At 41.6% G+C, this 25,069-nt stretch overlaps 1 protein-coding gene across 1 annotated transcript in view; it reads right to left on the reverse strand.

Moving 5' to 3' along the window:
• Positions 1-5,063: 5,063 nt before the first annotated feature.
• Positions 5,064-25,069, reverse strand: part of DCBLD1 (discoidin, CUB and LCCL domain containing 1) — a 40,288-nt gene continuing 20,282 nt past the window's right edge. The window contains exons 3-15 of the mRNA XM_048492253.1: positions 24,768-24,902; positions 23,121-23,172; positions 22,255-22,327; positions 18,647-18,780; positions 16,871-16,911; positions 15,054-15,269; positions 12,582-12,703; positions 10,942-11,089; positions 10,740-10,856; positions 9,659-9,749; positions 9,213-9,259; positions 7,883-8,002; positions 5,064-6,580 (exon numbers count right to left, since the gene is read on the reverse strand). Coding sequence (XP_048348210.1) covers positions 6,063-6,580; positions 7,883-8,002; positions 9,213-9,259; positions 9,659-9,749; positions 10,740-10,856; positions 10,942-11,089; positions 12,582-12,703; positions 15,054-15,269; positions 16,871-16,911; positions 18,647-18,780; positions 22,255-22,327; positions 23,121-23,172; positions 24,768-24,902 — 1,814 coding nt within the window. The 3' untranslated portion in view covers positions 5,064-6,062. The remainder of the gene's footprint in view (positions 6,581-7,882; positions 8,003-9,212; positions 9,260-9,658; positions 9,750-10,739; positions 10,857-10,941; positions 11,090-12,581; positions 12,704-15,053; positions 15,270-16,870; positions 16,912-18,646; positions 18,781-22,254; positions 22,328-23,120; positions 23,173-24,767; positions 24,903-25,069) is intronic.

A 25,069-nucleotide genomic window follows, 5' to 3' on the forward strand; every position in this document is an offset into this window, starting at 1 on the left:
TCTGAGCTATGAGGAGACTGGGCTAGCCTGGGATATCTAGATGAGGGTGTTTCTCATATTAGGGTGCTGCATTTTACTCTGTCCAAAGGGAGCCTGTATCTCTTCGTACAACCCCTATTTAACAGTGTTCTGGGGAACCTACAGATGACTCCTTTGAGTCCACTAATAATTTCTGCTCTCAAAGTCTAGAAGCATGTTCTTATCTACCTTTGTTCCATCTGAAGAGGGATGATAATATGGAAGCCTACATTTGTCCACAAGCTAACGAGTACTTTGAACACAGTTCTCTAGGGACCTTTTTTTTTCTCGCATTACATGCAAAAATAAATGCACCTTTCAATCCACTTTCAATGCACTTTGCAGCTGGATTTTTACCGTGCTAATGTGGAATAGCAAAAATTACACTTGCAAACAATTGTAAAAGTGGGAGTTGCGAAAGTGCATTATTCTGCTACATCACCCGGAGAAGGGGCTCTAATTGCTTTTTTTCTTTTCCAAAATCAGGAACCGTTCAGCGTTCCATGAACATAAATGCCTTTTTCTCCATAATTACATCCCTCAGCCTTTTTTCTAACTGGCCAGGGTTTGGGAAGTTCCTGGGCTGTTGAAATACTACCTTTAAACATAGGTTGCTATTCAAAGGTTCAGCATAGCAATTCTAAATACGAGATCTCAGATTTAATATCTAGTTTGAATACAATAACTTCTCAGCATGCTACATGCAGATGGTATACAAATTTTTAAAACATTAATCAGGTAACTATCGAAATGTCATTTATTTTTGAAGTTTTATATTGTAAGATTAATATTGATTGATTAATCAAAATTTCTGGCTTGAAAGCCCAATGGAAGGTGGCTAAAGTCTGCTCCACCCACAGGAACACCCCTAACTTGTCCCCCAGCCATGCCACCATCCAGCTTTAGAACGCCACAGCTCTGCAGGGCACAAATTCTTCCAGGTTGGGTGCCACAGAATTCCATGGTGCCCTCCTGCCTATTTGCCCTCCCTGCCAGTGTAAATTCCATTAACACTGGCGGTGGGGGGGGGGCAATTGCGCTGGAACAGCTGTGCTCCAGCTCTGATTCATTCCCCCCCACCCACTCAGATTGCCTTGGCCTCTTATTCTCCTTTAACCTTTCATGGGCAACCCAGAGGAAGGCCGCTCTCCTAGCTACATCTAACAGTATGTCAGCATTACTACGTTTCTTTTACAGCAGTGGCCATTCCTTTATCCCTCCTGCCCTCAAATTTTTCAATGCCAAAGTCGCCTCAAGATTGCTTTACGGAGTCCCAATCTGGATTCAAGCTATTAACCACTCCTTGAATTCTCTGCAATCCAAATTTTTTCACAAGATAGCTACGGATACTCCCAAAATTGCGTGTGCCCTATGCAGCCTCTTTTTTGTCTGGAGATTCAGGGTCAGGAAACTCTCTTGGAATCAACTGCGGCTTGGCTGAGGACTTTTATAGATTCTGGCTTTCTCGTCAGATTCACTTTTTCTCTCAGACTGTAATTCTCTGGTCCAAAACCTGGGTTCTGCTCTCTGACACCCATTCCAACCCCCCCTGGTTTTCACATGATTGAAGAAAAATGGCCTCTATTGGATTGCCAGTGGATTCACTCTTCCCTTTGTCCTATTCAAGAAGCTTAGTAGGAAATTTAAAGGGTCAGAACTATGTGGATAGAGAGTTCTCTACCCTAATCACGCAGCCAAGAAAGCGTGCTCCCCTGTATTTCTCTCCCATTTGAACGGGGCCACTTGGCACACTACCTGTATTAGAGCTTAATCAAAACCCTGTTCAAAGAGAGAGCCATAATGCTTGCCACAGGTTTATAATATGCCTTCTGCACCAGCTTGCTTACATGGCAGATTGGCTAATAAGCAAGAAAAGGCTAAAAGATTGTGCCCCACAAGTATGGTAACAATGCCAGCTCCAGTTGAATCTCTGGCCCACCAATTACTACACTGTCTCAGATTCAAGGAAATCAGAGCCAAGTATGTGAATCTTACTCCTTTACATTTACCCCATCTCCCCTATTTAATTCAGATTACACTACCATTGCTTGGACAACCCTGGAGAGTCCTTCTCTCCTTGCACAGAAGTTAAGTGGCAGACTTTCTCCTGGAAATTCACTAGAAACGCAGAAGTATAGATTTCCTCTCGAGCCTGTCCCATTATTGTACATGCTTTTTAAATCTGTTTTAATCTGTTTTTTTATTACTGTTGTACTGTTGTCTATGCCAATAAAGGCTTGCTTCTTCTTCATATCCCAATAGTAATAGGGGATAAGAAATTAAAGGAGTGGCAGAAAATTCATTTGGAGGGTTTAACACCTCAAGATCAAATAGAATTTAGCTGAATCAAAATGGTCTAAAGTGAGGTTAAACATTCCAAATATAAAGGCATATCAGGTGCTGTTAAGCTAAGCTGGTTTTCAGCATGAATGAAACTTGAAGAATAGATCAAATGTGTTAGTTGTTGAACAAACTGACATTAAAAAGCTGTTAAGAACTTTTTATGGGCCACTTCAAAAAGAAGAAAAAGGGTGTATAATAAATGGAATCCAGTAATTGATAACGTTTTAGTTGCCTGGGAGAGACATAAGATAAGAGTATGTCCAGAAATTTCATCATTTGCGTCAGATTGCCAGTGGTTTAGATCTGCTTCACAATTCTTAATTGCTATCATGGTCAAAATGGGAAGCATGCAAATATATGCCAATAAAGGCTTGTGTTGTGGGAAGCATGCAAATCAGATTCATATGATACTTCAATAGTCTGTGGAAGTATAATCACTTATGAAACTGTAGGAGAAGTAATGATCAGATACTATAGTTCTGACTATTGTCCAATTAGAAGTTATTCAATTAGTTTAACTGGTGATGGTAATAATTTAAGACAACTGCTTTTGAGAAATGCAAATCATTATTCTCTGTGATACATAAGCAAGGAATTAGCAAAGAACTAATGGAAACACCAAAATTTGAACAAAATTGTGTAGATATGAAACACTAACAGGAGTATAGGATTTTGCATTAATAGTAGGATCAAGGTTTACTGTTTGCCTTAATTTTATGGAAAACTAATGTAAGATGGTACATCAGCTTTCTCTAACCCCTAAATTAATTACTAAACATAGTACAGGCTCACGGTGGTACTGTAATCAAGAATCTGCAGATTTTTTCCACATATGTTGACATTGTCCACAGGTAATTGGGTTTTGGAAGCATATTGCAGTTTTGATTAGTGTTTGTTTAGAAATGGTGTTGAGAATACTTTTATTACATTACTAGCAGCAAAGCCCATTGAGGGTGAGATATAATGAGCTCTAGCAAATGGTGGAAGAGGAAGCATCTCCCCCTGCAATGGATTTCACTGGGGCTATGGCGAGGGCCCCTGCTCCTGGTGTGATGCTTGCCACCTACCTGGTTCTGGGTTTGTGGCTTGGGGCAGGTGGGAAGGTGAGGATAGGGAGAGGGTGGAGAGGAGTGGCTTGGAATGGGTGGCAAGGTGAGGCTTGGGGTGGTGGGAGGGTTGAAAGGTGAGGCGGTGAGGGGAGGGTGGAATAGGGATGCTTGGGATGGGGGAGCAGGAGAGCTTCTGCTGCCCACAGAACAGGGCTGGCTTGTGGGGGTGGGAGGCAGGAAAGCTTCTGTGGGTCTATGAAACAACTGTTTGGACTGAGGCTAGCTGTTGGGGGTGTGAGTGGGAGGCTTCTGGGGCCCTGCAGAACAGCTGTTCCATGGGCCCGGGTTGATTGGTGGGGTTGGGGGTGGGAGACAGGAAGGATATAGCTGCCAAAGTAGTGTAAGTAGTAAACAGAAAACTTTTGGGATGCCTGCTTGGAGCAAAAGCAGAAAAGATCTGTATGTCAGTCTATTTGATAAGTTATTTATATTTGACAAGTTATTTGATAAGTTATTTCACTGCTGCCTTTCCATTGCAGTGAAAATTCTCAAAATGTTTCAATTCTCAAAATGTTTCATAAGTCAGTAAGCATTTATTAAAAAATTAAAAGCTAGAGTGGCAATCTAATTAAATAATTTGAAATGTGTCATGCATAATACAATACTGTCAGTTCCAGATAACGTTAGAAATATTTAATTGTTGTCTCAAGGGGGCAGCAAAATCCTATTTCAGGGTTATTGCAAATTTTATCCACATACAAATCATGAGCAGCCGCCAGCTCTCCCATCCCACAGTCCTCGTTATATCCACAAAATGCTGCTTGTGATAATTAAGAGAACTTCTGGAGTGAGAACTGAAGCAGCATGAGAGTATTTGGAAATTTAAAAAAACCTAGGAGATTGCCTTTTGCATGTAAAAGTGTTTTAGGCACACCTCTGGCACAACTGTAGTGATCAGACACCCCATTCACTATGTAAATGTGTGCTGGGGAAGTACTGACTAATTGGGAATGGGATCCTCATGTGAGACTGGAATAATGTTTATTCAAGTTGTGCTGTTCACATTTTATCAAACTTCAGGATAAATGGCTTAGGCATAAACATGAAGGAAAGCTACCTTAAGGGAAATCTGTGCAATGTATTTGTGTGTGTTGTTTCTTGCAGGTGGTTTTTCTGTCTCATGTCATGAAATGCAGGACAATATGCATACATCTTGATTAGAAAGTGTTGTGGTAAGAAAATAAAACCTTGATAACCATAGCACTAAAATACAAACCTTCACAGCCTTAACACTGGAGGGGGAGGGGGAGGGTAACACCTCTAACTGTAGCTTTTCAGATGATGCTGTTGGAGATAACATGAAGACACCCTGGCATCCTTCCTTATCAAAACTAATATTAGTTTCTCAGAGAGGATCTATGTTTTCCTTAGTTATCCTTCCTCAGTTATCCTCAGTTATCCTTATAGACAGTTATTACCTGACTATAACGATATATTTTTAGAATGGTAAAATAACATCCTACCACAAATCATTGTAAGAGCAATCTGACTCCTAATAAGATGACTATCCAAATACTTCAGTCCTTCGGGGTATTTTTAAAAAGTAGTGAAATGGAAAAGTGGTTCTCTAAGAAAACACGACTGGACCAATTATTTGGCAGAGCGGGGAGAGCCCATGCTGGTATCATTACAGGGCATTATTTATTTCAGCACCAGGTTACTGGGAGCCGTTTTGAAGTTTCTTCTTCAGACCACAAACTGTTCCATAATCACTAAAAGCCATGGGTTTCTCAAAAACAAGTCATGCCAGACTCATTGTATCTAGTCACAAGCTTAGTAGATAAAGGGAATGTTCTGGATGTAGATTACCTTGATTTCAGTAGGACTTTTGACAGGGCCTCCCATGTTATTCTTACAAAAAAGTGATGGGTATGATTTCGGGGCCTTGCCCTCTCCCATTATCAATAAATTCAGCATAAGTAATGCCAATAGAATCTTGTCGCCTATCCACACTGAACAGTTGAATTGGGGAGTTTTGGCAGAGAATTTGGACAGCCAGGGTAGAGAATTTTACTTTTAAAGTCTGAAGTACATCTAGTTCTGCATACTTATTTCTGAAATACTTTCTTAGAATGTATGCTTAGGGTTGCAGGGCGGGCCTAGTGTGGTAGTGAGATGAAAGGTTCTGTTTCATCTTACTAATGACAGATCCTTCCTCCAACACACAGAGCCTTCCACAGGTGCCAGGAACTCTTTATCCAGCGGAAGTGGGTTCCAACTCTAGAGAGACTGCTTATACTAGAAGGTTCCACCCTGAACAAAATGGAACCTTTTAGCTCCAGTATTTGTTCAACTGAGAAGACAGCAGTTGACGATTGCAGTGGGCATTACAGAACTCAAACACATAATAAAAACAGGCTTAAACATCTTTTAAGTTATCTTTTTCTCAAATTAAAAAAGTATGTAGTAATTGCACATATTAGAACAGAGCACCAATATCACTGTGTAGGCTTTTGATGGTGAAAGCTGGCATGAACAGCACACTCACCTTCACTTAAATATTTCAATATTCTTGCACAAAAACAACATTCACTGTAAGTTGTCCATTTCAGAGTCCAGACCACAGAGACACAAATTCTTTTGAATTGTGGATTAAAGGAGAGCTGTCACTGCAGTCTGATTTATTGGTTTTAAGCAGTATCTGGGTGTTGAATAGCCTTCACTTGCCAAGGAACTAGTTCGGGGGATTTTATAGCTAGTACCAGAGTCTATTGCAGTTAAAGTATTATTGAGTTTTGGCTTATCATAGTCCTTTTGACTTTGGGGCATTTTGTAATCTCCATTCCCAGCATCAGCCTGGCATGAGGCAGAGAAACTGCCTGCAGTTCGAGAATGTTTTTGAGTAGAAGAAACAGCAGGAATGTTGTGGCAAGTCTCAGAAGGCAAAACATTCTCTCTTCCTATATGCCGCTCTATAATAGGAGTAGCATATTCAGGCTCCTGATGAGTCAGAGGCAGTGCATAATCATGGCGATGAATTCTATGGGGGTAGAGGTAGTGATTCTCAATGTCTGTGCTGCCTTTCTTCTCATCCTCTGTGTCCATTGGCTTGAAAGTGGATCCCTTCCGTGTTACTGTCTCAGTTCCTATCATGAGAGGCTGTTGGTAATCTAGAAGGAAAAAGAAGAGGCAGCTCTGAAAGTCATTCAGGCTAACGCATAAAGGCAACTACCAACTTAATTCAGGTTGACTAATGGCCAGGGCCACGATATTATTAAGCTTTCAGCAACATGCCTCATTATTGTGCTGGTGGAACATGCTCCGAGTCCTGCAACTTGTGAGGAAAAGCAGTTCTTAACCAGCAACCAATGTACAATTCAGCTCTATAGTGATAGAAGACCATTCAGTATCAACACCCAGGACAGAACCAGCTCTTAGCCCCAGCAGATAATCCCAGCCTTGAATGGTCAAGAACAGGAATTCTGCATTACCATTTCAAAATCAGTGGCTCTAGCTTATTCAGGCAAGAGGGTGCCACAAGCAAGAGTGCCTGGTTAATACATATATATTGCATGTTTTGGCTGCTAGATAGAAAACAGGCAAATGACCACCCATTTACTGCATGGAATTAGAGATAAATTACAGTTAAGTACTGTTCTTCAGTTTTATTGGCAAATGGATGTGGAAGAATCTTCCACAAAAATGTTTGATGAGAATGATTGAATCAGTGTTTCTGCAGAACATTTCTGAGAAACAATTCAGACATATAAATAGGAGGTGGAGAGAAACAGTGAAAGGTGGAGAGAAACGGCTTCCCCCCTACACCTTTAGAACATCAGAAGTTACCATGTCAATGTATGTGCGGGATCCCAGAATCTGGAGCACACAGGGATAGAGAACTCCACTAAAACAGCACAAGAGGTGGAAGGGCAGTTTAGTTGCCTTCTCTCCCATCTTTCTGTACAGAAAGTTTATAGCCTCTTGAACTCAGTCCAAGTCTCAAGGAATATGATGACATAAAGACAGAAAAGAAACCCCAGCATAACATTCCAGTCACTCAGCCTGTGTTAACTCCTTACACTAACAGATCATAATTACAGGTCATTTTCTTTCTTTTCTTTTCGGATCATGATGTTTAGCCTGTTTCCAGAAGCAAACCTGGAGAGCCCTCCAACGGATATCTAGCTGGACAGCAGGTACTCTCAGCAGCTCCCTCTCAAACTGCTACTCATAAGTACGGTAAAACAATAATATTATTACTCAGACAAATGCTCACATTTTAAAAATAATATTTCCTTTCAAAGCTGCCCATTTTAGCTCCACTTTTCATATCTGCCATTGTTGTATGAGAAAAGCTCTCTAAGCATGCTATTATGCCTTCATTTTACTGCACCATGTAGCTTACTTTCTTGAGTTACTGATGGCAGTTTCATTTCTTGCTCAATTACATTTCTACACAATGAGTGAGTTACCTGCCAAGTCTCTCGTGACCAGATCTAGCTTTTGTGGGGTTTCCTTCTCATTATTATAACTGATGGTGAACTCAGTAGATTGATGTCTGACAAAGGGTTGTTTGATTTGTTTCCACCAACCTAGGAGAGAAACCAAAGTTTAAGTCCCAATAATTTTACATTTAAAAGGCAAAAAATAAAAAAGGTTGATAGAGAAAATCTAACATTGTTTTTTCATAAAAGGAATTAGCACACAAGTAAGAAGGCAGAATGTATTAAAATAAGATTTATGCTTTCAGAAAAGTAAAGGGAAGCTAACTAGACATATGTTGTTTTACTTTTGTTCTCTAGGAAAAATATGTAAAAGAATAGTATTAAATTGCTATACTCTGTTTCACATAAAGATGTTAGTTCGGTCACTTCAGGTGCAACAGTTGAGAAAATGATTCTGTATTAGAATATAGTCCCGAGCAAATATGAGAATTACCATTCATTTTTACGCACTGCCATTTTGTGCATTATTGAACATGGTACTTTAATACAAGAGCATTTATGCCAAAGTGTATTTTTACTTTCAAAAGGATGCGGGGAGCAGGGTGAGGTAGGCACTAGGACCTAGGCAGAGCATTCTACAATAAACAAGATCTGGCATGTGGTGGAGGAATATACAATTTACTAACATCTCTATGTGAAACAGAGTATAGTATTTAAAATGTTCATGTGCAGGTCACATACCACCATGCATTTAGTTTTAGGATACCTTTGTGAAAACTTTAAACATGTTTTAAAGTTTCTCTGCTTTTCATTTAGCCTTCTCTGACACAGTCCTTCTCAATAGCAGCCTGCTGCTGAGATTTTGGTACCAATGCTGAATATGGATTTGCTGATGATCTTTTGAAAGCAGATTTGTGGGAGAGAACAAGACTGCTAATCCACACAAAAAAAACCCCTGTCCAAAAATCCTTGGAGAAAGATTTTCCACAGCATCATTATTTTTTCCATGAAATTGGGTTTCACTGCGCGCCCCCCCCCGCCCCCCAGATTTGTGAACTCACTATGCAGGGATTCCAAGGACCAAAAAGGCTAGACATTCTTAAAATAAACACAGAAACTGCTGCAACTGTATTCTGTGGGTTTCTGCATCATATGAATGAAAAGACACTAGACAAGGCTGAGGTGCAGGTTTAGGGGTAAGGTTGATAATACAACTTTAGGGGAGGGGTCATACCCATTGCACTCCAAAATATTACATAATTAAGGGCTTGTAAAAACAAGATATGACATTTTATTCTACTGCTGTTATTCTCTTGCTGTCATGCCGCATAGTTAGACATGAAAATTTTACACAAACCTTTTTTCCTGGTGTCGCTTGAGCAATAAGCAACTCCTTTTTCTCTCCTATAATGAAGAAAAAGGGTGAAGGAACACAGTAGTTTATTTCAGCTGTACTGTTATATTTACTGTAAGTCTTAATTGGCATATCAAGCATCAGTTCAGGGTTTCAGGCACTGTATTGTGCTAGCTTTGCTACCAGAGGTAGCCTATTTAGAAAATCTGGGAATGAAACCTGAAACAACAAATGGGCAAGAATCCTGGATACAAATCCAGGTTTAAGTTACTTTCCCATTGTGCTACCAAATCATGAAGAGAACCATCGTGATTATACTAGAATGGAATGACAGAGAGGCCAATTATTCTTGAACCAAATGCAGCTAACAAAGAGGCTGCATGTGTCCAAAACTGCAATTTAAAAAAATATATTATGCTCCCCAACTCTGAAAAATGAAGGTGACCTACTTTTGTACAGCAGCATAGATAGAAACTCCACATATCAGGAACAGGAAAAACACCACCAGGACTGGAACTACAATGGCAGCAAGTTTCCATCCTTAAAAGTAAAAAAGCTACATATAATATAGTGAAAACAATGCTTTGAAAACTGGGTGATATGTATACAGACTTTTGGCCATTGTACCAATATACACGCAACTTAAGAAGAATTTCACAAGATCACTCTTGTGCAACAAGGTGGCTTTATTTAATTGCAAAAAGAAACAAGTTTGTTACAAATCCGACTCAGATGAAAGCTCACTGGATTGCCTCCACTGATGTGACCCAGCCTTGGTTCTGAGATAATCCAAGCAGAGCCTTGCTTTGGAATCCATGACCAGGTGGTGCCTGGTGGAGCCAACAGAATAACGCTGAAGCTGGTCAGCCCCCTATTCTCATTTTGATCCTGGCCTCAGAGAAGCCTGCAGTTTAAAGATGGATCTGGGATAGCCAAGGTAAGCATCAAATGGGCCCATGGTGCTCCTGAGCTCCCTGTGGAGTTCAGGGCAATGGCAGCAGGCTGGCCCCATTCCCAAACTACATGTGGAGATTAGAGTAGGGTAAGCCTGACTGGCCCTGTTCCCGAGCTCCACATGGTATTTGGGGGCAGGGTGAGCCGCGTTTACTGGCGTTCAACTGCACCCCTGCCCCGTGGAGTTTGGGGAAGCAGCTGTGGGGGGGGGGGCTGTTTTATAAAGCTACATCCCCGCCCACTACTACAGTGATTTGGTGGTCAGGGACTTGAGGGAGGGTATTTTCAGTTGAAGCAATTTATTCAAAACACATCTTGATCACACCTTATTTTTCGGCATTTAAAAGCTGTCTTTGATATTTAGGCATTTTGAAATACTTTCCTTTTCAGTTAGTTTGCCAATTCTCTTCAAATTTTTTTGAAGAGCAGGTAAAATGATGTAAAAACCGGTCCATGCAGTCATTTTTAAAGGCCCTCTTCCACACCAAAGTTATGTGTGACTTCCTCAGATATCACAGACAGTCACAGACACAAAAGGATAAGAACATGGTCAAGATGAAGACTATATTATATTACCTAAATTGCTTTCGGCTGAAGGTATGTGTTCTGTAATACTTTTATCTTCTTTTCTAACTGAAATGCCTGGACTCTGACTTGGGCTTTGCCGGAGTGGAGGTATAAATGAGCTGTTAACTGTAAAACAGATGATGAAACATATTAAACCTCAACACATTTTTGGGACACGCAAGTCCATTGTCTTTCACAAAAAGCTGTTTACCTTGTGCTATGCGACAACCAATCAGTTCCACCTTCAGAGCTATTTTTTTGTGCCAGCTCTGTGGAACAATCCTCACATACCGGGCCACTATAGGAGGAAATAAATTATTCCTGACGATGTCTCTATGATTAGAGTTGGCTTCGAATACCTGAAAAAAAATCAAAATGTATTTAGTTTACACATATTTAGAGCAACCAACAAAAAATAAGACATGCTAAAACTATACACAAACACACACAATAAAATTGGGTATCCAAGGATTTGAAGGTGATAGTACAGAGGCCTCAAGGCCTTTACTCTAAGGCAGGAGAAAGGGGGAGGGAAATGTTCAGGACAGTAAGACAATGGAGGCAGCCCAAGCTTGGTCATTTATATCCCTCCTTTCCATGCTGTGTGAATCTACATACCTGTGTGAATTTACATACCTGTGTGAATCTACATACCTACAGACCTAGCTATGAAGCAATTTGTGCAGTCAAACCAGAAACACAGGGAGGATGTGAACACAAATAGAATGAGAACCATGTTACAAAAAAATGCCTAAGGATTTATTTCGTTTTGCTACAAAAAGTTTTGCCAGAAGGCCTACTATTAAGTATCATATTTATACAAATACATGAAAAGACTTTGTAAAATAACTGCTTTGCAGACACACTATAATGGCATGCCATTAGTTGACTTTTCAACAATGGAAGCAGAGTGAAGAAAAATCTTCGGATTCAACTGAAACTGTATGACATGGGAAGACACATGGGAGATTTGAACTTGGGAAAGGAATTCTTAATGCAGGATATTATATTAAAGGGCAAAAAATACGTTTTCTTCTGAATGAACTTGAAAACAAATATCTTTGTAAATGATTAACCTCAAGCCCCTCAAATTCTCACTGTAGATAACTAAATGATCCAAGTGCTTTATGTGCCAAGATTGATAAAGCTGATTGCAGCTTTCAAAGCAACAAGAACAGTTCATAATCTTTAAAGAACAGATGTGAAAATGTGATGATGAAAATGGCTAGGCTGAGAAATAGTTTGGTACATTTTACATTCATGGAAACTTAACAATGTCAAGTACGTAAGTAGGATGTATTCCCAATGTCATCCTGTGTACATGTTGCTCACTAGGATAAACACATATGTTGCCCCCAATCTGTAGACAGAGGGCAGAATATCTCCCCATGGACACTCTGATTCTACTAATGGCCTCCAGGTTTAATTTAACTGGCAGTGATCAGTTCAGACGACAGTTAAAGTTTCCCCAACTCTGACACCCTTTCTGATTCAATGAAGAAAGAACTGAACAAAGAAAGCACTTTAGATTCCTTTATCCTTTGAGACCCATAACCCCTCCCCCACCCTGCCCCACTAGTCATACTTTTCTTAGCTTCGTCTAGCCAAAATAATCTCTTAATTATCTGGGGGAAATGCTTATCCAGCCTCCTGAAGTGAGGAGGAGCCTCCAGCTTTCTTATCAAGGTTTCTGTGTTCCAAAGCACTGCAGCAGTGTTTAAGGCCTTCTCAGTTAACAACGGACCGATTTCCCAGCTTAAACCCAAGCACTGTAATCTGCAAAGGACAGACATAAAGTGAAAACAGAGGGCTCAAAGAAGAAAAAAAGGCTCCTTCTCCCACCCCAGTTACCTTTTCTTCATTGCTCAGAATTTCTTTGTAAGTCCTCCATTTTGAATTATTTTTATAGCTCACAATAAACGTCTTAACATAGAAGTTAAAATTAAGCATCGTAGAACCTGTTGTTCTAATTCCTTGTGATAAAACAGAAAATAAAAATGTGTTTTCATTTGTTCATTATTAAACAAGTTAGCACAACTTTTCCCTTTAAAACAGGATTAAAATTATTCTCTGGAACAGAAGGAAAGAGATGTCTCTATTTGAAAACCTTAGCTTCAAATGATTTTATATCCACCACATTGGCATATCGCCCTGAGTAACAATGAATGGAGAAAGTCCTATGTGGCTTGGGATGCAGGGATGGGGGAAGAGAGAGCCCAATCCTCAATGAAGCCCAATATGGAGGATAGGACCCCCTACGCCCCCCTTCCTGCTTTCCAAGCCATGCAGTAGTTGAAAGCACAGAAGGTTAACAATCCTCCCTGCAGGACTCAGCTCGCTGAGCCCCACAAGGAGTATCAGGCCATCTCTGCCCCCCTCCCTGCTTTCCAAGCCATGCAGGACTTCGGAAGCATGGGAGGGGCAATGATCCCCCCCCCATCATTTCCCATTTCTCTGTGGCTTAGGAAACATGGAAGGGGCAACGATCCAATCAGGCTCTTTTCCCTACCCCTGCTTGTTTCCCAAGCTCTGCTAACTCTCCCCCACCCCATCCCTTGTTTCCCAAGCCCTGGTGAGCAACGATCCTCCATGTGGGACTTCTATATCTGAACCCTTCATTTCCCAGCATGGTGTAGTGGTCAAGAGGAGGTGCACTCTAACCTGGAGAACCAGATTAGCTTGTGCACTCCAACAGCTGGGTGACCTTGGGCTAGTCAGTTCTTCAGAGCTCTCTCAGCCCCCCCACCTCACAGGGTGTTTGTTGTGGGGGGAAGGGAAAGGAGATTGTAAGCCCCTTTGAGTCTCCTTACAGGAGAGAAAGGGGGGATATAAATCCAAACTCTTCTTCTTTTTCCCAAGCTCTGCGTGTCTTGGGAAGTATGGAAGGGGTAATGGGAAGTGTCTTGGGAAGTATGGAATGGGTGTCTTGGGAAGTATGGAAGGGGTAATGATCCATGCAGGGCTCAGCTCCCTGCTTGCAGGGCTTCTCTCCCTGCTTGCCTACCCACCCATCTACTTTTATCTGCCCCCCCTTCAATCTCCAACTGTCTCATTTATACCCCTGCCTTTCTCCATAATGGGAATTCAAAACACTTGACAAAATTCTAGTCTCTCCTCCTGTATCCTAAGTTAACACTGAGAATGTGCAAATGAATGAAAGTTACCCAGTGAGCTTCCATTGCACAGTGGCGATTCAAACCAGTGTCTGACAGGTCCTAGTTTGAAGCTCTAACTAGGAGTGGGCACCATTTATTTTTATTGGTATTTTTTGGATTCAAGTTTAACAGAGTGGAATTTTTTCAGAAAATAAAAAAGTTGAATCCCGCTACCCACATTTTTTTTCCTGGCTTTTTGGAATAGTCAAAAAAAATTGGAGGGGGGGGGGGGCTTAAACCCCATAGGAAATTTTTGTGGGGCTCTGGCAGGGGCAATTTCTAAAGGCAGAGCCACTAAATTTTAAGCATAGTTGCAGGTGACTCTCCTTACAAAACCTCCAAGTTTGGTGAAGATTGGGTCAGGAGTCTATTTTATGGACCCCAAAAAATGGGTGCCCCAACCATCCTCCATTGGAAACAACAGATGAGTATTTGGGGGCCCATGAAATTTGACTCCCTGACTCAGCCTTCACAGGGAGTGTCACCTGAAGCTACTCTGAAAATGCTGTTGCTCTGCCTTAAAAAATACCCCCCCCCCCGAGTCTCACAAAACATAGGAGCTGTTCCCTTTAAACTTCAAAAGGAACGGCTTTATGTTACCCTATGCAGGGGTAGGGAACCTGCGGCTCTCCAGATGTTCAGGAACTACAATTCCCATCAGCCTCTGTCAGCATGGCCAATTGGCCATGCTGGTAGGGGCTGATGGGAATTGTAGTTCCTGAACATCTGGAGAGCCGCAGGTTCCCTACCCCTGCCCTATGGCTATGGGATAAAGGGAGGGGCAGTCTCTCAGATCCGACCAAGGCACTGCAGTTGTTGTGACTAACATTCTGACTGGCTTCATTAGGAGCAGTGGTTGTCTTGTGGAAGAAAGGAGTCTCCCACAAAACATTTAGGCCTGACTAAATGCTTTATCCACCTCAGCAACTTATGGGGTGTCCCACCCCTCAGGAGACAGCATCCAGACTAGCTTTGCAGAGGACAGACCTGCAGACCTGACAGAGTGTGCTGCTACAACCCCCAGTAGCTGAGTCACAGTCTGTGAGCCGTCAATGGCCTAACTAACAGGAATGGTAAGAGAACTTGTTGTAAATGTTAAATCCTGACCACAACAGATACTTTGCAATAACATACTGCATGCACATCTAACGATCAATAGACAACTGACCTGTTATTCTTTTTCTCTCTCCCAGATCTATTTCCAGCCACTGTCGGTGATTGCTCTGGTTTGCTGCCCAGGACGGTCCTTGAATTTTGAGCCAAGCCTTATCTGCAGACCACTGAACCAACTCCCCAATTTCATTGGTTTCATCCCAGGATGAGGATGCAGTAAACAGGATGTTGGAAGTGTCTCTTCCTTCTAAGCTCAGCGATTCATCACAACCTTAACGTTCAATAATGAAAAACGAAGTCTTGTTTGTACTGCTCAGGCGAATGCTGCATTAGCTAACAGCAAAACCATCTTTGGATTCCACGCACTCCCAATGGAAGGAACTGGTGGAACCAAACTGTTTTGTCTTCCTCTTCCCCCAGCAGACCCCTGTGAGTGCTGTGAGAAAGGTCTGCCCAGCAGTGTGTAGGATCTAATCCAATATAAAAAGCCATCAACTTAGCAAAATTAATTGTATTCCTCAATAGCTCATTAAATTCAGTGACCTGGATCTATGACATCATTACCCTTGGGTTTCTTTCCTGCCATTGCAGAAGCTTTCTACTACTGTAGCACTTGTTCCCTCTGGCAGCTAGCACTTGTGCAAGGACTCCCTCACAAACTGCGGGTGCAAGGACTCCCTCACAAACTGTGATCCTGCACACATGCAAGTGCAACAGAGGAAAAAAGCAACACAACAAGGGAAAACTCCTACAGTAGCCAGAGAGGAGTGTGAAGGGAACAATGTCTTAGGACTGACATCTATAGCAAATATTTATGTGTTCCCATAGTTACAGAGCTCTACTCGTTGTCCTGTGCATCTTAGTGAGGACATCACTGTACCCCAAATGTAGAATACGTGCTGCTGAACATAATTCTTGCCCATCATGAAGAGTTTCCTCAAAACACTTACAACTAATGCCAGTTAGGGAAAAAGAAATGATTTCCAAGTACAGAACATGGTGCTGATGCTAGGACACAATTAGTTATTTTGTTGAATCAGGATTTAGGGGCAGAAACCACATAATTGTTTTGGCGTGCCCTGAGTGAAATGCTCTGGCAGTATAATGTTCGAATTGCCACTAGAGCAGAGGACAAAGCATACTTTACAGAACATGGACCAGGCTGGATTGACAGTAACGGGCAAGGTCAGTAGCTTTCAGCCTGTTCCAAGCTTTCAACCCTGGGATTCCTCCAAAAGGCATCAGAGGTTCCTCAACAAGAAGATCAGTAGTGACAACTCTGAAGATCATTTTTTGCACTATTTACAGATCTCCTGCAATGTACAGCCATGGTCAGCTTCTATTAGTTGGTATCTGCTTATGCAGGGAATAGCAAGGCTCAACAGGCCCATGCAACCTGAAAACATCCCCCAGACTATGACTCAGGAGCAATGTAATGCCAAGAAGTTTCAACACATTGAGGCTGCTCATTAAGTAGACAGATATGGAAAGTCTCTACAAAGGCCGGAAGTTTCAAAAGCACTCATCCAGATAGATCATTGTGGCAATTTATTCTCAAGGAAGCATATATTATTTTGCGGAGCTTATATTTCCACATGCATTTCAAATACCAACAAGAAATACATAACCAATCATTTAGGAAGTAAAGCTAATGCCACATTGTTACTGCAAAGGGCTGAGGAGCAAAGAAGAAATCTTAGTAGTGAGAATGTCGGAACACTGACTAAACAATTCATTCTGTAAAAGCAGAATTACCTCTCAATAAAAAAAAATACACAGTATTTGTGTTTTTTTAAAAAAACGAATAGACCTTATATGAACAAGTTTTCTTGGACCAGACTTTAATGTATGAAACAAAAGAACATTTCTTACCATTTGAGGTAAAAATGAATCGCTTCTCTGAGAGAGAGCCACTGTAAAGGGAAAGAAGAGCTGTTATAGTTTGGGTTACTCTAAAAGATAAGAAAGTTCATTTTAAGATAAAACGGTTTTTAAGTTTACTTAACTTGCTGCCACTGACATACAAGCACAATATCTGCAGTATGTGATGAAATAATGTCATGTTAGCATTTTAGAGATGTTATCACTGCAGCCAGAGGACTGAGATATTATTTATCTCGGCCAAATAATATATTCTTGGCAGCAGGAATGCCAAGACCAGGTCTCTCAAATCCTACACGCTCCATGGAGGGATACTGATGCTGCTGCTTTCTATATCACAGCAAAATTAATATATTTATGGATTGTTTCAATAACAATACTGAAAATTTACCAGTTGGTTATAATGAGCTCCTATTTCACAATGAGATGGGAAGACTTTTAGGAAAAAAAGATACTTTGAGCTGGCTAGCATGTTATGGTGGTTAGAGTGTCAGATTAGGGTCTGGGAGACCCAGGTTTAGGAATCCCAACTCTACCATGGAGACTTGCTGGGTGACCTTGGGCCAGTCACTCACACTCAAGCTAACCTACCTTACAGGGTTGTTGTGTAGATAAAACAGATGAGAGGAAACAATGCAAGCCAAACTTTTGGCCTCAGTGAAAAGACAGGCAGACTATAAATGAAATAATTTTTTTTAAATAGCAAAGCTTTTAGTTATAATCTTGGGTCTCTACAAGTTTCTTTTTAGCTAATGACTACAAGTTAGAATGCTTCTCTTGTATAAAAGAATGATGGTTAAAGACTGCAACTATCAGCAGATGTCCAGAAGAAGTTGCAATATAAGCCTTCAACCATGAGTACAATTCTACTTCCATTATATAAATCATAACTGGAGATGCCAATTCAGAAATTAATCAAAAATTCAAACCAACTTCTTTCTATTCTCTGATACACTAAATTCCACTGCCAAATAATGACAACTGATAATCCCTAAAAAATGATGGCTCCTCTGTTACCTCAATGTCCACCCTTCACAGTGACACAAGCATAGGGCAGAAATAAAAGGATTAAGAAGGCTAACCAATAAGTAACTTTCAGCCATAAGACTCAGCAGATGCTCCCACCCAAAAAAATCATTCCCTGAAGCATTTCTGTACACAGCACTGCTACTTGCCATCAATTGTTAGGTTGTCTTCACTAGCTTAGGGAGAACTTTCTCTGTCTATAAAAGTAGAAGTAGATCTCATTCAGTTCTCTGTTCCCGCATCTGCCTGCTAAGGGGAAAGAGCTTGATTTTACTTTCTGAATGCAGTGGGAGGAGGAAGTCTATTCTACCCGCTCCCACCCACAGGCAGCATGTCTCCAGTGGAAAGAGAGGCAAGTATTACTGGTAGATGGCAGGCTGGAAAGACAGAGGTAAGAATTCACACCTAACAAATGGTGGCAACTTATCAAAATGTTATTTGGATGACAGGTGGCCAACAACACCAGGAAGAACAAATATTGACTTGCCACACAGTCCAAGGAAGAGGCTTGTGATAGAAAGCAGGGCTCAGCTGTTCTTGGTTACTACTGTGCTCTGGATAAGTTCCATCACCACTCCCTCAAGACATACAAGTAGTGGAGATATCCTGACAGTATTGAATCATTTTCTTAGCACTCAATAAGAAAAGCGAAAGTTCAATCTATTCTTTGTAGTGTGGTGGGGTGCTGAGCTCCCCCCCCCCCACATACATAATTAAAAGATTAACACACACAATACATACTCTTGTGAAAGGATTCCATTGGCCAGAATTCCTTGATATCGACTCGCTCCTTTCTGTTGAATTACACTTATCTGTCCACCCAACTCATCTGCAATTATTCCAGCATGTATGGCAGATTTGCACAGCAAGGAGGTCTGATGTAGAGAAATCAAATGAAAGTTGAATAAAAGCAAGATTTTAGTATTTAACACCCCTCCACACACATACACCCCTCATCACCAACTACTCCCTAATAACATAAGTCAATACATCCACCAAAATTTCAAAATCAAAAAGAAGAAACCAACATCCACAGAGGAAAGCACCCATTGTTAACAAGTCCAAAAAAGGATTAAATATGTTAAACTGTTGAGCGTATATTTCTAAAGTTAATATTTAACAATGCTGTAATCTTCACCTACACATGCTTGTTCAGAAAAGTATGCACACAGGAGGCTGGAGCCATGGTTTTTGGCTGTGTGAAAGAACCCTCCCACTGAAGGATTCTGCCCTTAAGCAGTAGGGAATCATTTAATGCAGTTCAGTGACTTTTCCCCATTATATATGTAAAGAAGAGCAAGGCCATACACTTTAGCAGTTTCACTGAAAATATCTGGAATACAACACACCAAAAGCAAGGCTGAAGAAATTTTGCTAAATCGGTTACTGCAAACAGACCCATTGTCTGTTTTGCAAACCAAACAAGAAGAACTGGTTCCAAACACCAGCTGGTGTCTGAAGTATTATACCAATTAGACTTTGATTGAACACAACTCTATGACAGGGTTTACAAGCCCTATACATACCTCCAGACCACAGCTATATTTTTTCCCACCAAAAGAACTCAGGAGATATGTGAATTAATTCGTCCCATCTTCCTGGATCTTGTGTCCTCCCTTCCAATTCTCTTTCAGTGTCTAACAATTTTATATAAGTGCCTCCTTCGCCAAAATCATTATTCCCTGAACTATTATTCCCTGAACTATTAAACATAGTACTTTGAAAAAAAGAGAATTTATATTGCCCCAGACAGCTACTAGCAAGACTTATCTTTTTCTATAGTTGCATCTGCCATTTTCTTTCCCACAGCAGAATGGGAAACCCTATAGGAAAAGGTAAGTCTTGCTAGTAGCCATCCGGGGCAACATAAATACTCTTTTTCAAAGTAGTAAGTTGATTTGTGCAGGGAATTATGATTTTAACAAAGGGGGTACTTAAATAAGATTGTTAGACACTGAAAGAGAATCTGCACTATTTTAAAATGCAGAAACCTGCTGCAACTTCCGCTGCAACATGCGTGACTGCACTTAGTTCTTTTAGTGGAAAATGGTCCTAGTATGAAAGAGACATCTGGTCACAATTCTTCCATACATGGGGGTTAACTAATATGATGCTCAGCAGTATAACATGCTTTTCTAACATATATTCACTTTACAAAAATCCTATGGCAATGCTAAGTTAAACTTTTTTCTTGATTTTACGCAAGGATGTAAGTAAGGGGGGGGGGTTTCAACCTCCCCATTACATGTCTGAAGCTCCGCCCACCGTTTGTGGGTTTTTTGTATTTTTAAGTGTTTTTTCAGTTTTTAGCCTGCAGGGGCCGGTTTTTAGGCTAGCAGCACCAAAATCTCAGTGATTGTTTGGGAGACTCTCCTGATGATACTACCCAGGTTTGGTGAGGTTTGGTCTAGGGGGTCCAAAGTTATGGACTCCCAAGGGAGGGTGCCCCAATCCCCCATTGTTTCCAATGGGAGCTAACAGAAGATGGAGGCTACACCTTTGAGGATCCATAACTTTGGACCCCCTGAACTAAACTTCACCAAACCTGGGTGGTATCATCAGGAGAATCTCCTAAAGAAACCCTGAAAGTTTGCTGCTGCTAGTTTAACAACTGCACCCCTGACAGCAGGCATCCCCCAAATTCCTCCAGATTCTCTTTTAAATCCACCACCTTCGGCATGAATTTAAAGGGAGAATCTGAGGTCCCCAGTTTAAACATTGAAAGTGATGCTGTTTGGGGGTAGATTCCAGCATCACAGCGGCCGCCCATTGAGGGTGTGTGTGCAAAACTAAGAATGGCCAGGCTCCATTTTCTTTAGCTACACCTCTGCCCGGAGAGGAGGGAAGGGACTGCTGGCTGCCAGCTGGGAGCCCAGCCAGTGGGGGGGGGGGCGGGGCGGGCAGGGCAGGGGAGTCTGCCATCCCTGGCCTTGGATAACTGCTTTTATAAGCACTGAGGCCGGGGCAGGGCTTGGGGAGGTGTGGCCACGCCCCTAGGGGCATGTGGGGTTGTGGCCCCCACCCCCCCAATAAAAAATCTATACCTACGTCACTGATTTTAGGTTTTTAGGGATGGCAAACAGAATACTAAGCTAAGAGACAAGATACAGGTACCTTAAACGGGAACCCCATAAGGACTTACAAGGCATCTCATTTTCCCACTAGATCATCTCCCCACAGCTTCTCTCCTTTTACTGCTTTCCCTCACAATCTTCAGCATTTCCTTCTTCCCTCTCCCTTACAGACTTGACCAAGGAAAACTATGGCACAGTTAAGCAGTGGCAGCCACTGACCCCAGATTCACAGTACAAAATCCACAAGGACTTCATATTCCCTTGTATCCCCTTCCCCACGCTATTTCTTTCCCTCTTTTTACAGTTCCCATATCCTTGTCTTTCCTTGCTTCTTTTTCTCATTCCCACCCTCCATTTAATCAAATTTGTATCTGCATGCTATCCTCTGCCATACTTACTATTTACTTAATTTATACCCTGCCTTTCTCCACAATGGGGATCCAAAGGAGTTTTTATTGTTTTCCTGTCCTCCATTTTATCCTCACAACAACTCCATGCAGCAGTTTAGGCTGACAATGGGTGACTGGCCCAAAATTAGCCAGTGAGCTTCCATGGCAGATTGAGGATTTGAACTTGGCTCTCTGGGATTCTACAGTGAAATACCAACCACTACATCACACTGGCTTTCATGGGGTGGCTATTGTTGCACAGTAGCAGGTTGCCAAGCCTGGGTGAGTCATGCAAATCGGGCGTAAGCAAGTTGCCAGGTGGTTGCTGCCAGACCTGAGTCTGATGAGGCCTCCCTCAAAGACCAAAACATATCAAAAAAGAGCCCTGCCCCTTCCACCCATATTTTACTGGCAGAAACCAAGGCTTCGACTGGCACGATAATCTCTTAACTTTATAAGCATTGTGTCTATTATTTTGAGGTTTTAAACCTTCAGTGTTTTTTGTTTTGATCGGGGTTTTTTTTTTAGTTTGTTTTCTCAAGTTATTAAAAAAATCTGTCTTGTCTGTTCATGGCTCCAATCTTCAGGTTTAAGTTTTTGCAAATTTGGCCATGTTGAAAATCCGATAAATTGATAATTAGCCTGATATAATTATGTATAAACAGAACACCCAAACTGCATGGGGCCCCCAACTCATGACCATCTTCTAGTTCGGCTATTACAACCACTATTCTTCACTTTGCTTAGCTGGCTGTTCCAACTGCCTCTGAACCCAGGTTTTGTTTTGTTTTTTTACTTTTTGGTGATAATTTTTTTTCTAGAAGTGGCAAATGCTGCCATTCCCCCATTTTCCTCTATAACTTGTTTTTTGTCTAAAGGTACTTACGTCTCTGTATCCTTCTATTATATTCCCAGAAATATCACCTGCTATTTGTCTGCAACCAGCAGGACAGTACCTGCTGAAATGGAAAGAAAATTCAGTTTGAAACATGGAATGTCATACATAGAGCAAAGACCTACTTTACTGACATGCTGCCACATAGCGTAACATTAGCATGCTTTTGAAAAACTGACTCCTTTGGGAGAAAGTTATTTTCAGAGTTCAGACTTATATGTGCATTGTTTGCCCTGGCATACAAATTACAATGGAAATGCATTTCTCCCTGTTTAATTCCCTATGTCACTCTGCATGCTCAAGGAACAATAATATGACAGTGGAATATAGCCCAGTCATATGCTTGCAGAGTTGTTCAGTCTCAAACAGCTAGCTTGGATTCCATTCTTCTTTTCAATTGCAAGGAAGGTTCATTTCAAGTAACACAGTACTATTTGAAGCAACGCTGGTAAGCCTGTCATCCAACAAAGGTTTAACCCTGCAACTCAGCTGTATTCTCAAATCCCAGCTCCCATGACTTACAGGAGCCTTCAGCATCATATGCAACGTAAGTTTACCTTGGCGTTGCTGGGATAACACAGCAACTAGAGTTCAGGGGAAGCATTCCATCATAACTGTGGAATGAAAAGGCTCAGGAAGATTTCTGTGCCTCTCCCAGACAAGCATTGGGTAGATAATCATATATTAAAATTTAGACACCTTTAAATGCCTCCAGAACACACATTCCTGTGGTTGGCAGCAGGGCCTCAATTGCTTCACAAGTGGTTATGTATCCTATCCGGTTACAGTAGTAGTTATGTCAAGTGCAAGATCCAGCATGACAGTCAACGCATTTAGTACCTAAACCTATCATTTACCTGTATTCAGTCTGCACATGGTGGTTTGCTCTCTCCAGACATGTGATTAGGTCTGTTGCAAATAAAAGTTATTATTATGAATCTGGAATGTATACAACACATAAATTATTTGGGTGGTCAACTGAGACAGAAATGTTTTCTCAAGATTGCCTGATGAGAAACTGATAAGCCACTGAGTCCTACACACTCTCCCCTCCTTAACCTTTCCTCATTCCCCATTTCCGCTCCCTACCCCCCACACCCTGCTTTGTTCAGCTAGATCAGGGGTAGGGAACCTTTAACACTCAAAGAGCCATTTGGACCCGTTTTTCATGGGAAAAGAAAACACTTGGAGCCGCAAATAATTTTTGACATTTAAAATAAAGATAACACTGTATATATTGGGTTTTAAAACTTTTACTCCGCTCATTCTGAGAAGCGCATGGATGCGTCCGCCCTGCTGCCTGCAGGGCAGGCAAGGATGGGGCCAGCGGCTCGGCCTTGCCGGCTGCCGGGAAAGCGCCCACCCCGCTCCAACGGGGCAGGCGAGAGGGGAAGCCCGCGGCGTGGCCCAGCTGGCTGCGGGCAGTTGGTGCGCCCGCCCTGCTGCCTGCAGGGTGGGCAAGGAGGGGGCAGTGGCTCGGCTCGTGGAGCCGCAGTGCAAGGGCAGAAGAGATGCATGCGGCTCTCGAGCCGCAGGTTCCCTACCCCTGAGCTAGATTCTCTCTTTCTTCTGAGAGGGAGCAACTATGCCAAACCTCATAGTGAAAGGTAGCATTCCCTTCCTGTATCCTGAAGCAATAACAGCCCAGTGGTGAAATTCAGTGCAGAATCTGTTCTTTTCACAGTTGCTAAAAGATTCTCATACATTCTATAGGAACAAGGTTGAAAAGTACTGGAAAGCAGTTCTGCTGAACTTTGGTAGGACAGGTATGTGGACCACAATTAGATGACACAAACTCACTCCAGTTGGTTTGCAATGAGAATGAGTTAGAAAATTCTTGCGTTTATGTGCTTCTATTACTCCTACACAGAACCAAAGATGATTTCCTGGCATGAAAGAAAATGCAGATCGATGCACACGGCGTTTTGTTCAAGTACGATTTGTTTCTTACAAACTGATTCTAAACTACAATCAAACTGTAGGCAAGAAATGGACCAGAGTTTGTTAAAGCACCTGGAAGGGTTGACCCAGACTCTCTCCAGTTTGTCCACAGTGTCTAGGTCTTTCTTATAAATATTAATTCATCCTTTCATTGTACTCTCATTAAGCTAGACACACAAAGGTAGATTTTAAACACACAACCTGGGATCCAAAAATTCCTGTGTTTATATCTAAGATGCTTCCAAGCACACACATGATTTCCACAATTTTTCCTCTGGCTGCAGGTCCTGATGCTGACCAGCATTCTGTTTTGTTCAGGACTCTCAAAGCACATAGGAAGCTAGATCAAAGCCAGGTTTCTATAGGTTTGTCTGGCTTCTCACGCACATTCAGAAGGCTTATGTGGAGAAGAGTTATTGACTTCCCATTTCCACAATGAAGGCAGGAAGCTAGACAAAAGCTGGAGAAAGAGAAAAAACTGCCCTTCTCACTAGCACATTCCTTTTTCCATCACAACCACCCCACCGCAATGAGGTTTAAAAGCCCAGGGAACTCCACTGTACCTGGATGATCACTACTAGCAAAGGACAATAGAAAGCCCCGTCCAGACACATGGGACTGGCTTTCAAAGTAAATAGTTGCTGCATTGGAATCCAAAATGATTTCTTCAGGGACAGGCATATTACCACAGTATGGTCCTAAACAAAGAACAAATAAGATATGAAAAAATGTTGGTAGCCTAGACACAATAATAACTGTTAATGTTTAGCTTATCTATGGAATTTTATCTAACTACATACATATTCAACTTGGGAATTTTGATTTGTAATAGTTGAAGTAACCAACAATTAGATTATTGCCAATC

This window comes from Sphaerodactylus townsendi, linkage group LG01, assembly GCF_021028975.2.
Source record: "Sphaerodactylus townsendi isolate TG3544 linkage group LG01, MPM_Stown_v2.3, whole genome shotgun sequence".
NCBI classification, from domain to species: domain Eukaryota; kingdom Metazoa; phylum Chordata; class Lepidosauria; order Squamata; family Sphaerodactylidae; genus Sphaerodactylus; species Sphaerodactylus townsendi.